Source organism: Dasypus novemcinctus, chromosome 1 (assembly GCF_030445035.2).
Source record: "Dasypus novemcinctus isolate mDasNov1 chromosome 1, mDasNov1.1.hap2, whole genome shotgun sequence".
NCBI classification, from domain to species: domain Eukaryota; kingdom Metazoa; phylum Chordata; class Mammalia; order Cingulata; family Dasypodidae; genus Dasypus; species Dasypus novemcinctus.
The window spans coordinates 167,813,295-167,825,602 of record NC_080673.1 but is presented as its reverse complement, the minus strand read 5'-3'; the positions used below and the strand labels follow the sequence as shown (position 1 = coordinate 167,825,602).

Below are 12,308 nucleotides of genomic sequence, written 5' to 3'. Positions count from 1 at the left end.
GGGTCCAGTGAGTGAGCTGGTGATGCGCTCTGGAGCCAGTGTCACGGGCACGGGCTCCTTACCCGACTGCCAGCACTGCCTCCTTCAGGGAATAGTAGTAACAAAAAAGATGTGAGGTCATGGTGACAACAATGCCTTTTTTTGTTTTTGGAAGAGCCAGCATTTGAAAATTTCAGTTGGCAGTCTTAAGGGACGCTAAATGCTGGTCATGTCAAGATAAAATGTAGATGCATCCCGAAAGGTGATTGCCCGAGACTTAGGAATTGACCTTTTACCTTTTTTCCTAAAAAACAATAAATGAAAAGCAGGCCAGTCTATGGTCAGTATTTGTCAAGTACCACCAAATTCTATAAATAGACAAATTGTTTACTGAGGGAAAGAAACCCTCCTAACTCTTTGCACACCTCCTCCTCCTCACTGTCGTTACTTATCTCCGTGTCTGTCTCCCCCTAGAGTGTGAGCTCCTCGAGGGCAGGAACCCTGTTTTTTTCATCTTTGTGTCCTGGTGCCAAGCTCGGTGCCTGGCTCATGGTAGGTGCTCCATAAATGTTTGTTGAATGAATATAGCAGTGCTTCTTGGGTTGATCAGCTAATTTCTTTTTTAATTTTGTTGGGATATTTTTGCTTGTTTGTTTCGTCCAATGTCAATACTTTCGGTAGACTGAAGAAAGGCAGAGCCTTTTACTCAGCGTTTCACCTTTAACATTGATCTTTATAGGAATCACCCTTCAGTCATTGTACAGCCTGGGAAGAGACCTTTACCTGTGGAATCTCCAGATACCCAAAGGAAACGGAGGATACACAGATGCGATTATGACGGATGCAACAAAGTCTACACTAAAAGCTCCCACTTGAAAGCACACAGAAGAACACACACAGGTATTAGAACTACCAGGCTCACTTCTTTTTTTTTTTTTTTAAGAGAGCCCTCTGATGGAATGTTAAAGGCAAAGTTGTAGTTTAAAAGGTTATTATAATGAAAATTTAGAGTCATCCATTTAGCAGGGTGTCTGACAGTCGTGTGTAGTCACCTACAGAATGCCCTCCCGACTCTCAGATGGAACGGGAGGGTGCCCGTACCGCTGGGCTGTTTCTATGGGCTGTCACTTAACAAATGTTTCATCAAATTCTGGATCGCAAAGAGCAGTTCTTTATGTAGAAGAGATCAATGCAGTACTTTAATTAAAAATGAGCTTCAAATAGAGGCCTATTACTGAAGGAAAGCAAAGTGAGGAGATCGTGGTAGTTACTGTCTTTCACTAAAAGTTGGGGGAACCTGTATGCTGTTGCCTGCCACACTTATTCTGTGGTGTTTGTCATCTTGCCCCGTGTTGGATATAGAGAGTGAGAAACCAGATCATATATAAATGGTTATGTAGATGAAGAAAAAGTAAGATTGTTCCAAGTGCTCCTGAACATTCTGGTAACAAAACATCTTATGGAAATCATATGGAAACGTATTGAAACATGATTAATTGTAGTCAGTATTAGTAGTGAGTGACTCATCAGTGATTACTTAGTAAGCTTTATCTGACCTCCAGATCCTCAATGGGAAATTCTAGTATTAACAGTGGTTTATCTCTGTACATTTTCCTTAGTTCAGAAAGTAGATTAGTTTTTGAGTCTTGAGAGCCTTTCTTCTTAGGAATATTTACAAAACGTGGTATGTTGGGATTGGGAGAGAAAAGGAAAGTGGCTGTCAGTGTGGAAGTGAATCCTGGGGAGGCTACAGAGGAAACTGAGGGAATAACAGTCCTTTTGCAAGAAGTGTCAGAAGACGCTGAGCCCCAGGGTGCCCTCCTGTGAGCGTGCTTGCTTTGGCGTAAAGTTACCCTGGAGAGAGCTGAGGCCCTGTGTTTCGAGGAACACCAGTCAGCAATAGCAAATAGTTGGAAAAAAGCAATCCAGGGCATTCATGGGACCCAAGGGGTAGATGTTAACAATTTCAAGCCTAAGATTTTAGAAAAAGACATTATTTGGATAACAGTTCAGATAAAGGGAAACTGTCTCTTAGCTTGTATGTATTCTGTACAGTAAAGCAGGTAATACAAATTGAGCTCATTGAAATGCCCAGTATGGAAAACCTGCAAGTTATCTAGAGTGCAAGGGATGGTAAATAGGAGTTAATTTGTGTTGCCCGTTGCCCACCGTTACTGGTTTAACTACGTGAAATTGCCATGGGCAGCTTTTTATTTGTAGGTAACTGTGGCGCTCTCTGTCAGGCCCACCGGGGTCTGTTCCTCCCCTGTGCGTTAGCCCAGGGAAGGGGTTTAAGTCCCTAAGTAGGTTTAAGACTTGAAAATAGACTGATGTGGGTCATCAGGTGTTTATCTTATTCATCCTGCTAGTAGAGGGCAGACCAGTTTCATTTGTCTCCCCTCACAGTGTATTTATGCTTTTAGAACTCTTAAAATCACTCCCTTTTTTTTTTCTTTGGCAGAGAGCCAACTCAGCATTAAGAAGATTAATTCACTTTTTCTTGCTTGTCCTGTAGTGGTATAGAAGGCACTCTGTTACTGAAGCTAAATGTATCAGCCCATCTTGGAAATAATATTTGTCAAGAGCTTTAGATCAAAAACCCTAGCTTTACAGTCTCTACTAATTAATTTCCTTTTGCGTTCAGAAAAATTTAGCTCCTTTTTTCCTTTTTGCAGGAGAAAAACCCTACAAATGTACATGGGAAGGATGCACATGGAAGTTTGCTCGGTCTGATGAACTAACAAGACATTTCCGAAAACATACTGGAATCAAACCTTTCCAGTGTCCGGACTGTGACCGCAGCTTCTCCCGATCTGACCATCTTGCCCTACATAGGAAACGCCACATGCTAGTTTGAATGCCACCATCTCCCACCTCAGCGTGACTCCCCATTCTCCCGGCTCTCTCTCTGTCCTCCCTCCCGTTATCTAACTCATTTTTTACATGTACATTTTACTTTTGATTCAGCTGGTCTGAGTCTGAATTTATATCGTTCAAAACTTCCATATGGTCAGTAGTAGATTTTCTCTAATGTTTCCTTACCACGGGTCAGACCTAAAGAATGTGAACACTTTTTCCCCCCTGGGGATGCTAAGCAAACCCTTCTTACAGATACGTTTAATGTACTGAGAACAAGGGAACTTGTAAACTAACATAACCAATTGTCGGTCTCTCCATGTATTCCTGAAAAGAAGTCAAAGTAAATGTATTAGAAATACAGTATCCAGCCTGCTAGTCCTTGCCAGAGACATTCCTGCCTGTGCCCTGTGATTGCATTTTGTGCTTGGACAGTGAAAAGAATGGTGGAGCCTTTCCAACAGTGGTTAGCTAGAAGTGCAGCAAGACATCAAGCTAGTACAGCTAAATCTGCATGGCCCTTCACAAATCTTGCTTGGCAGCCTGGATTTATCACTTCATCTAAATTAATTCCTTTGCCCACCATGCTCACAGCTCATGGAGGTCTTTGCCACCATTGAGAGATGAGCCAAAGCTGTTGATTTAGGTGTATGATGTGTATTGGTTCAAGGAATGGAGGCTGTGCTTACACAGCATGGAGTGGGAGCAAAGGGGTGTTGAGTGGGGGAGGGGCAGAGGGAGCCAAGGGGGAAGCCAGCAATTCCTCCTGGGTTAGAGGTTTCAGTCGAGTTTCAGCATTTGGTTCACTGTGCATTGCATCCCCAGAGCTTTACTCCTTATGGATACTTAGCTGTACAGAACCATACTGCAAAGCCAAATGCCATTGGGGTTCCATGGAGCCATCTCCTTTCCTGCAGTGTCCCAATGTGGATAATCAAGCATTGATAGTAGGGACTACACAGAAGTACTTACCCATTCCTGGTAAAAAATCTTTTGGGTAAGAGCATGATGGTCTTTATTTTACCCACCCTGCTTATAGCATTTGTGCAAACAGGAAAATGTTGAGTGGCAATTGTATTCCCCTATCAAGATGATCACAGCTTTGATAAAGAACCTTCTGTGAGAACTATAAGGTGACAAATTGGCTCTCGTTAGTGTTTATGATGCATATCCTCAATAAGCACCTGCTAATGCTTTATTAGATTCATTCTGTTTAACACCAAGTGACATTCTTCGTAAATATAACTAGTTATGAAGCACATTTGGGGACAAATTTCTGAAAAAGAAAACTCAGTTCAGGGACTCCTATTTCTTAAAATTCCCAAAAGTTTACTGTTGGAGCTGGCAATCTATCACTAACAAGTATCCTGTCAGAAAAACAAAACTGAAAATGACTCGTGTTTATGTTGAAGATAATAGCACCATCATTCTGGGGAAGTTTTTCAAAAGCTGGCTTTTGAGTACCGTATTTTAAATGCCAATAAAAATAATTCATGCATGGAAATGCTATTGGTCCTAAATTTGAAGAAAGTGGGCAACAGTGGTCACGTGTGGGTGCATATAACCAAATGTGCCTTCATCCCTTGATAAAGGATGGAGTTGGAGAAGAGAGAAGAATGGAATCCTGAAGATGTATCCCAGCTACAACTCAGGATCCAAACAACTTTGGCTGGGAGGAATACATTGTTTAATCCTTTTATAAAAATTAGTAAATGAGTGATTCTGGAGGCCTGGGCATTGTGTGGGAAGCTTGCTTTGATGGCACTATGCTAAAAATAGTTGTAGGGGCTGTGTCTAGGAGATCCAGCCCTGTGAGCCAATGGAAAGGAAATGTAGGTTAGAAATGAAAGGTAATTTGTTATCCTGGCACTTGGGTTTGATTTTCTTTTTCTTTTTTAAGCACTGCAAATTTTGTTTAGAATATTGAAAATCTTATTTGGGCTACTTTCAACTCTGACATGATTTGAGGGATAAAAATGGCTCTTGAGAAGTAGGGTATTGTCTGTGTTATAAATGCTTGGTCACATTCATACCAAAGTGTTCATTACTTAGAATGGTTCTTCTACAACACAGGAATCAAGTTGGAATGCAAGTAATTTTTTTTTTTAGGCAATATGGGGGTTTGAACCCAGGACCTCATACATGGGAAGCAGGCGCTCAACCACTGAGCTATACCCCCTCCCACTTTTTTTGTTTTGATGGGCATAACTAGTTTGTGTTCTAACCCATAAAGAAAAAAAGTCGGGGGGGGGGAGGTTGGGAGTGGTGGGATGATGAGTATAAAATTGGTTTTTGAATTAGCTTTGAGATTTGGGTCCAGTTAATAGAAAGTTTCATGGGTAATTGTGAAATTCGATATATTAGGGCATATTTAAATTTTGTTCAAAAGAGCAAGCAAGACCCTGCAAAGACTATTACTTTACTATGCAGCTTGTTTTAGATTGTTAACAGTTCATTAGCAAAGACCCATTTTAATTATTTGAAAGAAAAGCAACTTAGGCCATTCCTTATTCCCATGCTGTCTATATACTTTAGTTACCAATTGGCACTTAACCAAATTTTCTCGTATATATATATACACTTGTATCTTACTATGATAGTTGGGGGATTTAGTCTCTTAGTCATTTGTAGCTGTTATTGTGGAAGATCTTCAATATAAGGTAATCTTAAAATGCCCTTGAACATAAGGTTTTAATGATGTACCGTGATACTATCCATGGTGATTTTAATTGCAATATTTTAAATTGATGAGAATGATTTGTAAACATGAGGTTAGTGTCATGTAAATTCTGTTTGTTGTAGAATTGGATTATTACCCAAATGTCATCTTGGGGAAGAAATCAGAAAATTTAAAATCAGAATCCATCATAGTTTTAAAATGTGAATTTACATCATAAATGGGCATTACCATTCTAAATTGCTTGGTCTGAAGAATGTTTTTGCAGCATAGCCATGTTCAACTAAGGAGATGCTAAATTTGCAGAAGTTTCAGGAGCCTTGGAACAGATTTACAGGGGAACTATACATGTACATTTATATTTTATTAAACACCCATCTGCACTATCAGTATTGCACTAATGTGGAATTTGAAAGACTATTGCTGATACTGTGTACCTGCACATCATTCCTGATTAGATTGTTTTAAAGACAATCTGAAGGGGCTAGATTTTAAAATAATTTGGTTTGAAAATATACCATAGTCTTGAAGGAATTCTTGTCATACGTGAAGTCACTCAGAGTTGTCTTTATTCTTTTCTTGGTCAAGGTTAACAATTGCTAAATGATTGCAAATTCACTTAAATACATTTACAAAGCCATTTCACACATTAAACGGAGGCTACAAGGATAATGTTTTACAAATACTAGCACTTTTTTTTTCTTGCTGTTATGTACTTAGTGTTAGAGGGTCAAAATAATCTTTCTGCTTAGCATCTCTTAAACCATACCTGCAAGTATAGCAGGATTATTACATTTACAGTACTTTAATACCTGTATAAACTATGCATAAATTTTTAATAAAGTGTAATATATTTTATAAGCTAATAAGACTGAATGGGTAAAGGTTTTTAGCATGCATTAGTATACTTGCAAATACTGAAACATTTTGGTAATCTTTCTTACTAAAGATGTGAATGTTTAATGTACCTTCTCTGTTTCTACTCTGTAGTCCAATGGGAATTCAGTAATGACATTTTGTCATGTCAAACTGTGAACATAAATTTGTACTGTACAGTCCTCATATACTATATACAGTATGCAATATATGTATTATATACTTGTTAATAAAACCACCAGAATATTAAATGTGATTGTGTGGTTATTATACATATAGTGTATCTAGGAACAAAACCTAGGAATGAAACATGTAAGAGACCCTGCTTCAAATTTCAAAGTAAATCACTCTTTGATAGGCAAACACTGTTGATGGACGGACAAAAAAATAGATCTAACTGGAAGATGCACTGAATGAGGTAGCTCAGCCCTAATGCTTTGTCCCTAGTTTCCTGGTAAAAGCCAATCGAAAGTTTTCTAAATGCAAACTTATAAGCCTTCAGACAGTCCCACAAAAAGGTACAAACTCACCAAGTCCGTACTTAGGATATTTATGTTATGGCCCCATCTACTTCCAAAAAGCAGTGGCTTGTATTTAAAAACACACGAATACTTTAAATGTTTAAGATAAGGGATTAGGATGCATAGCGTGGGGAATGGGAAAGAGGATGGTAACTGTTAACAGTAAATAATTCTGGATAAACAATTATTTCTTTCTCAAGCCTTCAGTGTCATGTCCACGGACACTGCAATCTGTGTATCATAGGAACAGCAACAAGTGCTTTACTGATGAGGGTTTAGAGTTCTTTTGTTCAAGGCAAAATGTAATAATCTCTTCCCTTCTCCCCCCACTCCCTGTCTTACCAGTCAGGCAATGCAAGGAGGTTGGGGAGAAGGCAGAATTCCAATTACAAGTTGTATTCTGTTTAGAGGAGTGACCGGGATGATGACAAATAGAGAATCTATGAGAAATTAGATTCTATGGAGAATGGTTGAACAGAGTAAGTATGTTCCACACACACGAAAAGACATAATCGTCAGGTATTTTAAATGCTGCCAGTTTGAAGGGGCGATTAGGATCCTGGCTGGGGCTAAATTACCAATTCTGGTGTGCATTAAAGGAACAAATGGCTCTGTTCAGGGAAGGAAGGGTTGAGATGGTATTAAATGCACATATGTATACATGTAGGAGTTAAACCAGAATGACCAGTGTGGGTGCACAAAGCACAGTGACGGGGAAGCAACTGTTGCTCAATCAGTTGGGCTCCCGTCTACCATATGGGAGGCCCTGGGTTCACGTCCTGGGGCCTCCTTGTGAAGGCAGCTTCGCCCGCACGCCCCTGATCGCCACCCAGCTCGCAAGCACCATGGAGCACCGCCCGACTGGGAGATGCCACCCGGCCAGCAAGTGCTGCAGAGAGCCGACTCAGCAAGGTGATGTAACAAAAGAGGGAGACAAGCAAAAACACAGAGGAGCATGCAGCGATGGACAGAGAGAGCAGACAGCACGCAAAAAAGCCACAGGGGGGGGAGGGGCGATAAAAAAAATAAAAGCACCCTGATGAATTGTCCTTCAAGGGTACATTCACTTTAAGATGTGTACATGGAACTTGTTACGATTTCCTTTTATCTGAGTAAATGACCGTCACAGTGGTTGGTAATGTTGCTGTATGAGAGACAGTGCTTCCCCCATGCTCCCCCAAATTAGTAATAGAATTCTTTTTAGTCTGTTGCCTTATTTCAAAAGGAATAGTTCTCCCCAAGTCTGGACGTGTTTATTGCTTTGAGTGTTTCTGCTCCTGTGTGTTTTGAGTGTTTCTGCTCTTGGAGAGTAGAAAGCAGGAGTTGGATGTTGAGGTTCCTAGACCACGTTGCTTTCTCATTCAATCATTCTTCCTCCTTTGAAAACCCAGGAACTCCATCAACCCCAAGGACTTGGCTTCTAAAGACCTCTGGGAGAGGAGGCCTTTGATGACCTGCAAGACTTACAGATCTGCTCCAAGTCTCATCTCCTGCCACACAGTTCAGCTCCTGCCCTGTCCACCCCACCCCTCCATGCCTGTACTCGTGCAATCCACCACCTAACTAAATAAAATCTCATTCCACATTAGCCAGTTTCTCCTATATCATCTTCAGTCCCCACTTCTTTCTTTTGAAAAATAGCCTTGACCCTGCTCTCCCTGAGATCATTCATTACACTCCAAGACTTCCCCACCAGAATGAGAGCCCCATGGGCTGGGTTAGGACTTGTTCACCTTCATGTCCTCAACACCACACACAGAGAAGGCATCATTAAATATTGGCTGCATGAATAGGTGACTCTGTGTTCTACTCCTAGGTTCTGGCACTAACCTTTTTCTCACCTCTTCACATTCAACCTTCACCTCCAAACCTGAATCTGTCCTCTCCTGTCCCTGTTCAGATGTCTTCATTTCTTGCTGGGAGTGCCTTACTTTCTCTCTCACTTCAGTCATCTAAAAGGATGGAAGATCATACAGCCACCAAAACAAAGATCTGATTATGTTACTACTCCCCTGTTTAAATTCTCTCCATGGCCCTCATTGTACCTTCAACTGGTCTTTCTTGATCCAGCCCTGGATCGATTGGGCCCCATCTATCATCATGGGATTTTTTGTTTCTCTCCCCCACCCCTCAACCCCATCAACCTTCAAACTCTCTCCAGACTCAGTAACTTTCAGGGAGATGCTCTCCAAATTCCTACTCATCTTTCAAACCCCTCCTTTTTTTTTTTTTTTTTTTTTTTTTTTTTTTTTTTAAATAAGCAAAACTCTATTTTATTAAAAATGATCAAACCCCTCCTTAACAGTCACTTTTTCTTTGAGACTTCCTCTGGGTGAATTCCACTCACTCTTTCATCAGGGTCCCATAACCCTGTAATTCCCTCAATTATTGCCATTTATGATCCTTATCTGTCAATTTACCTATCTGCCTCCTTCCCTCACTAGACCTTGGATATCCAAAACTGATTCTACTGTAGGTTCCTACCGCCTAATGCCCAGGACCAGGTACAAGCTGGTGCTCAGGGAAGATGTATTGAATGAGCAAATGAGTGAAAATCACTAATATTAACTGAGCACTTAATATATGTTCAGTACTCTTCCAAGAACTTTAGCATGTAACTATTATCAATTTTTGTGTTACAGATGTGGAAACTGAGGCAGAGAGGTTAAGTAACTTGCCCAAGGTGACAAAGGTAGGAAGAGCCAGTTAACAAATTCAGGCCACCTAACCCCAAAGCCTGCTCTCTTAACTATTACATGGGACTGTGGTCTGGGTGGCCTCCAGGTCATTTTGGTGTCTCCTCTCACAACTCAATCTATATACCCTTGCATTTGCCTGTGTTGTGCCATCTTCTGGCATATGCTCCCCAGACTCCACTCATCCATCCCTTAACTAAGAAAATACTTGCACAGCCAGAACTCCCCAAGGGATAATGAGGTGGGGTTGGGGGTGTCAAGAATATGCTGGTCTTCATAAATAGGCTTGATATATATCTATTTTAAAAGTCAAGTATATTGGCATGTACTTTATGCAGGGTAAAGTAATTCTTTTCAGTATACAGTTCAATAAGTATTGTTAAACACATACGTCATATAATCACCACAATCAAGACACAGAACAGTTCCATCAGCCCCCAAACCAAATTTCTTCATGCCTCTTTATAGTCAGCACCCTCTTCCAGGTCTAGCTGCTTTACCTGTACTTTTACCTATCCAGAGTGAACATGGTCTTTGAGTCTGGCTTCTATCACTTAGCATTTTGTATTTGAGATTCACTCATGTTACTGCATGTATCAGTTGTTTGTTCCTTTTACTTACCGAACATGGATGTACATAGTATGTTAATTCATTCACTATTTGAAGGATATTTGGCTTATTTCCAGATTGGTCAATTATGAATAAAGCCACAATAAATACTCACAGATTTTTGTGTTAATATCAGTTTTCATTTCTCCTAGGTAAATGAGTAAGAGTGGGATTATTAGACTGTGTGGTAAGTGTATATTTAGCTTTATTACAAATTGACAAAACAGTTTTCCAGAGTAACCATGGCACTTTGCATTCCCACCAGCAACATATGAGAGTTTCTCAGAAAATCCTGACTAATACTCTAAGAGATCACCACCAACCCTTCCCCACCATGCTGCAGCAACTATGGAATGGAGCCCAAATCCACCATTCCCATTCTGCACTAAGTGAATGTCAGCAGAAGTGGAGTCTCTTGTCCTTTGCACTGCTGTAGTGTGAGCAGAGGCAGGTAGGAAGAGACTGTCAGCTCTCCCTGCCCCACATTAAGTGAACATGAGTAGAAACAACACTTCTCCTCCTGGCCACCAAGCTCAGGGGTCAAAGAGATGGTGGGGTGCTCACCCTGAACTAAGAAGGAAAGAGGCAGCATCTCTTCCCCCTTCCAACTAGAAAGTTGAGTGTAGATTATAGAAAAGAGGAAGCAGAAGAAAGAGATCTTTTAAATCTAAGTACAAATTTCCAAGCTCACCCCTGAGAGGCCCATGGATAAAAATTGACCAGAATCCACACAGCAAAATCTTTGAGAATTGAACAACGGTGTGGAATATCACTCTGGCTTCAGATTGGCTTCTGAGTAGTCCACAATGGGGCAGACCAGAATACCACTGCAAAGGTTTGAAAATCAAATTAACCTTCAAACCACAGCCCACAAAACTGGGCCAGGATGTGTGTTCTAAATCTAAATGGGTTGACTGCCTGCTACACCAGAAGATTTAAACAGGAACCAAGTCAACATAATACACAGAATTTCTAAGATACAACTGAAAAGCATTCAACATTGTAAGAACAAAGAAAATCTCATCTTGAACAAGAAAGAAGTCAACAGATACTACCTCCAGAAGACAGAAATGTTGAAATTATCTGACAAATATTTTAAATATTTTTAAAATCTCTGGAAAGCAATTACGAACACTCTTGACACAAATAGAAAGCTAGAAAACCTCAACAAAAATAGAATACATACAAAAGAACCAAATGCAAATTTTAGAACTGAAAAACACAATAATCAAAATTTAAAACCCATTATATGGGTTCAGTAACACAAGAGAAATGACAGAGGACACATCCAGTAAACTTGAAGAAAGATCAATAAGAATTATCCAATCATAAAAGCAGAGATAAAATAGGTGGAAAAAATTAACATGAAGGAAAACAATGGAAATTTATTACCTTACAGTTTTGTGACTAGGAGAATTCCAAATCAGGCTGTCATCAAGGTGATTCTTTCTTCCCTAAGACTGTGGGGCTCTGGGGCTGGCTGCTGGCAATCCTTGGCCCTTAGCTTTTCTGTCATATGGCAATGCATACGGCAGCTTCTCCTGGCCTCTCTCTTCTCTTCCAGGTTCCGTTGATTTCAGTTTTTGCTGTTCCCTCTGTGGCATTCTTTCAATCTCTCTGAGTTTCATTCTGTTTATAAAGGACTCCAGTAATGGGATTAAAATCCATCCTGATTGAAATGAGTCACACCTTAACTGAAATAACCTCATCAAAATTTCCTACTTACAATGGGGTCACACCCACAAAAATGGATTAAATTTAAGAATATGTTTTTCTGGGGTACATAGATTCAAACCATCATAGCTGCTCTCTGGATCCCAAAAAGACATGTTCTTTCTACACACAAAATATATTCATTCTATCACAATATCCCAAAAAACTTAAGTCATTTCTGTAACAGTACTAAATACAAAGTCTTATCAAAAGAGTTATGGGTGTGGTTTGTCCTGGGGCAAGTTACAGGCATACCTTGGAGATATTGTGGGTTTTGCTTCCAGACCACTGCAATAAAGCAACTATCGCAATATAGCAAGTCACATGAAATTTTGGTTTCCCAGTGCATATAAAAGTTATGTTTACACTACACTATAGGAT

The 12,308-nt window shown here is 40.1% G+C and overlaps 1 protein-coding gene across 1 annotated transcript in view; it reads left to right on the top strand.

Annotated features, from left to right (window-relative positions):
- KLF3 (KLF transcription factor 3) overlaps positions 1 to 6,639 on the top strand; it is a 32,479-nt gene extending 25,840 nt beyond the window's left edge. Inside the window, exons 5-6 of the mRNA XM_004459372.5 lie at positions 719 to 879; positions 2,655 to 6,639. Of these exons, the coding sequence (XP_004459429.1) occupies positions 719 to 879; positions 2,655 to 2,836 (343 nt within the window). The 3' untranslated portion in view covers positions 2,837 to 6,639. The remainder of the gene's footprint in view (positions 1 to 718; positions 880 to 2,654) is intronic.
- Positions 6,640 to 12,308: the final 5,669 nt, after the last annotated feature.